Here is a 4,484-nt window from a genome sequence, read left to right on the forward strand (position 1 = left end):
GTTTTAATTTTGTAACTGCTGGTTATTCATTTGGCATGTAAACTTAAACATTAGGACGAACTTTTTGTTTGCATATGTACAACTTATTAAAGTTCTATTTTTAAATTCATGTAACTAATTGCAAATAAACATAATCAAATACATGATAAACATCAATTTTAAATATAGAAAATCTAAAATATAATTAAGATAATCATTGCGTTCTAACAGAATGTTTAATTATTATCTTTATAAAAAATTATATTATTAAACCAAAAATAAATTACTTTGTTACTAATCTAAATTAAATTATAATAAAAGTTATTTATACTATATTATAAAGCATTTGATAAAAACTCTTAAAAACCATTTTTTATGCATGAAGTACTGTTAATTGATGCATATTATTTAAAATTCAAGATTACAAGTAATTTTATATAAGTACAACTTATTAAATCTCCATTTTTAAATTTGTGTAACTAACTGCAGATAAACATAATCAAATACAGAATAAACATCTATTTTAAATAAATAAAATCTAAAATATAACTAAGATAATCATTATGTTCAAACAAAATATTTAATTATTATCTTTATAAAAAAATTATATTATTAAACCAAAAATAAATTACTTTGTTATTAAATCTAAATTAAATTACAATAAAATATTAAATTAAAGAAATTACACCAAAGAAACGAAAACTATTAAATAGTTAATTTGATACTAATATCGATTTATTGTTTTCAAAATTTTATGCTATATTCAAATTTATATTTCATTCAAAAATATAAACATTATTCGTTTTCTTAAAACCACATAAAATCGTATTGTATCGATAAAGAAAAAAAAAAAAAAACTAAACATTAAAATTGAGATCTACCTGCTTTTAGTGTATATATATATATATATATATATATTCTTACATGTACAATATAGATAGTTGAATCTATATACATGCATGCACAACATAATGCATCTAAGGGAGCTTCTGTTTTGTGCGGTCATAGTTGGTGTATATATATGTATATATATATATATGAGTGCGCATATGTATATGCATATGTGTGTGTATATATATATGTACTGTGTATATATGGATGTATAAGTTGAAGTAACGACGTAAGCAACGTTGTCAGTTTATGAAATGCTAAAATAAATGGTGTTAAAGAGACCACCCGATCATCTCTATTTATCGTAGGTAGTGGCATCGTAATTATCTTAGATTTAAGTGTGGTCTTGGATTTGTAAGGGAGGTGCTAGCCACTTCGAGGATCAGTTAAGGCAACGACTTGTACGATGAGTTATATGTGACTTTTCCTATGTATGGTTGCACGTTTTATTTATAATTATGACCAAGCTTACTTGGGATTTTCTCAATATCTTTGATATATCATGTATGCATAAGACTTTTAATATTTTTTTATAATATGTGTTGTGAGTATTTGTGTGACAATGATGATGTACTACGATATGATTCTATAAAGACGAGTATGCTTTGTGAGCTTGTTTAAGCCGTAAGTGCGGACATGCTGTGTGAGTTCACTAGGTAATCTTGTGTGAGGTAGACATCTCCTATAACGCCGTTGACTTTGTGAATTATGTTGTTTAAACCATATGCATGATAAATTATGACGTTCTTTTAAATCTATTTAATAACGTTGTATATGCATTAAAACCGTGAATTCATTGAGTCCTGGGCTCACCCATCTCCTTTTCAAAATAATTTTGCAACCAAGTCATCACTCACTCGGGAGTAGTAGCAAAGGAAAAGAGAAAGCTTAGAACCTGGTCATCATGGAATAAAGGCATGTCGAAGAGCGATATTCGAGTTTTTTTTAGCGATCAACTTTTAGATGCTTTTTCATCAAGTTTTTTAATCTTAAAAACTTCCGTTGCATTAGAGTCTTTAGACTCGGGACACTATACTTTTGGATGCTCATGCAATCATTATGTGGATTATACCACTCAACCATCTAATGAACAAAGAATATAAACAAGCTTATAAATGGAGTGGAAGACTAACTTCACACACTTCTCATCATCATTTCTTGAAATCTTCTATCAGATTCTTGCTTCTCCAATATGAACTTTTGATGACAGTTTGCTATATATTTGTCAGCAAGACTGTCAATGTCATTGATATCATAAGCTCTGTTGTTCTTTTCTTCAAGCCAATGAAGATACCTTGAAAGATCATGCAACTCTGATGTTGCTTCCTCTTCAAAAGAATCCCACGTGGGATCATAGGACACATAGCCATCATAGATTGAACTCTTTGGGACCACGTGAGATGAACTCCAGTTGTAGTAAAACCTGAATGAACTAAGATTGAACCTGTTCTTGTTTTTGTTCTTCTTGAACATTAAAGACAACAACATGTGAACATTCTTCAGGTTTGTTTCTTCCACAAATTCAGTACAAACTAATTTAGCTTTCGCAAGAACAACATCGATGCAACTTAGCTGTGAAACGATAAAGTTTCGGATCAGGGTTTTGAGTTTCTTAGAGGTAGATGGTGGTGATGCCATTTGGATGGAGAAAGGCATGAGAAAGCTATGAATTTGGTTGGTTCTTGTATGAGTTTTTCAGGGGTCTTGGTTCCAAATGTGATTTATTTATAGGGATCTTGATGACCAAAATTTTAATTTAAACAAAAGTTGCAACCACTTTGAATACTTCAAGGAGTTTTTTATTTGTTACTTTCTCTTTTTCAAGTCCCATGTTTTGTTTACTTCATAATTCTTAAAATTGCTACTAATAATCAACAATTACATATAATTCATTCATTTAGAAGGAAGATGTATCTTTGGATATTTCATAAAATACAATATTTATTACGTGTATTTTTAGTTATAATTTATATTTTTATTCGTTAATCTATACTATATTATAAAACATTTGACAAAAACTCTTAAAAACATTTTTTTTGCATGAAATACTGTTTATTAATACATATTACTTAAACTTCAAGATTACATGTAATTTTACATAAATACAACTTATTAAAGCTTCATTTGTAAATTCGTGTAACTAACTGCAGATAAATATAATTATAGACAGGATAAACATTCATTTTAAATATAGAAAATCTAAACTATAATTAAGATAATCATTGAGTTATAACAGAATGCTTAATTATTATCTAATAAAAAAGTATATTGTTAAACCAAGACTAAATTACTTTGTTATTAAATCTAAATTAGCGTATAATAAAAAAAATGAATTAAAAAGTTACATTGAAAAAATGAGGATTATTAAATAGTTAATTTGATCCATCAATTTAATTTTTTCAAATTTTTATGCTATCTTCAAATTTATATTCCATTCAAAAATAAAAACTTTATTGTTTTTTCAAAACCATATAAAATCATATTATATTGATAGAGAAGAATAAAAACGAAACAATTAAATGGAGATTTATCTCGCTGCATTGTGCGAGTACCGTTCTAGTTAATACTTAATATAAACAAGCTTAAGAATTTATTTTACTAGATGTTCATAATGTATTTACAAGGTTCACACAGTGCTCACACGTGATAGCTTTAGATTTACTGATGTAGTTGATGTTCACATTATGTTTACAACCAGATCTAGATTAAAAATATATTCACAAATTATAATAATTTTATTAAGAAAGTGTTCACAATGTGTTAAAAATAGAAGAAAATATATAAGTGAGAGGACAGAAAAAAGGGGATAGGGGAGAGAGGTGTTTTTTTTTATAGAGTAAATTACATAATTCGTTTCTATGGTTTGTTAAAATTTGCGATTTTCGTCCTTGTGCTTTAGAAATTGCAATTCTTTATTTTTATGGTTTGTAATTTATTGTTATTTTCGCCTTTGAACTAATTCTTACCTTTTTAAGTGTAAGAGATCAAAATAGTAAAGGATTGTAAACCACAAGGGCTGAAACAATAATAACCTATAAATCATAAAGACGAATATAACAATGATTTACAAACTATAGAGACAAAAACCAAAATATCTAAAACACAAGGATGAAAATCACAGTTTTTAGTAGACCACAGGGACGAAAAACATAATTTACTCTATTTTTTATGGTTTAAATTGGATCTCACAAATTACACGGATCAATGCCTCCTATAACAAAAGACCAGTAAAATTTATTCATTGTTGATTTTTTCGCCAAACTAATGGGGACCAAAAGTGTATACATTCAGTACAATATGATATATCTTGATTTCAGAATTAAAACTCTAACTCTCAGTATTGATTCTTGTTTCGTTCTATCCATTTTACCCTGTCATTCTTATGGTTTTGAAAACTAGGTTAGAAATTGTAATAGATATATAATATGAAAACCAAATTAAAGATAAAAAAATATTTTTTTTATATGAATTTATTTAATAAAAAGATTAAATTATGCTTAAATACAACTTATTAAAACTTCATTTTTAAATTTGTGTAACTAATTATAGATAAAAGTAATCAAATACATGATAAACATCTCATTTTAAATATAAAAAATCTAAAATATAATTAG

At 26.7% G+C, this 4,484-nt stretch overlaps 1 protein-coding gene across 1 annotated transcript; it reads right to left on the reverse strand.

Moving 5' to 3' along the window:
- Positions 1 to 2,004: 2,004 nt before the first annotated feature.
- On the reverse strand, positions 2,005 to 2,508 carry LOC112512287. The gene has a single exon (XM_025118165.1). It carries the CDS (start codon positions 2,506 to 2,508, stop codon positions 2,005 to 2,007), a length of 504 nt encoding a protein of 167 aa, XP_024973933.1.
- Between the last annotated feature and the right edge of the window lie 1,976 nt (positions 2,509 to 4,484).

This window comes from Cynara cardunculus (assembly GCF_001531365.2).
Source record: "Cynara cardunculus var. scolymus isolate 2C chromosome LG 5, CcrdV1, whole genome shotgun sequence".
Lineage (NCBI taxonomy): Eukaryota > Viridiplantae > Streptophyta > Magnoliopsida > Asterales > Asteraceae > Cynara > Cynara cardunculus.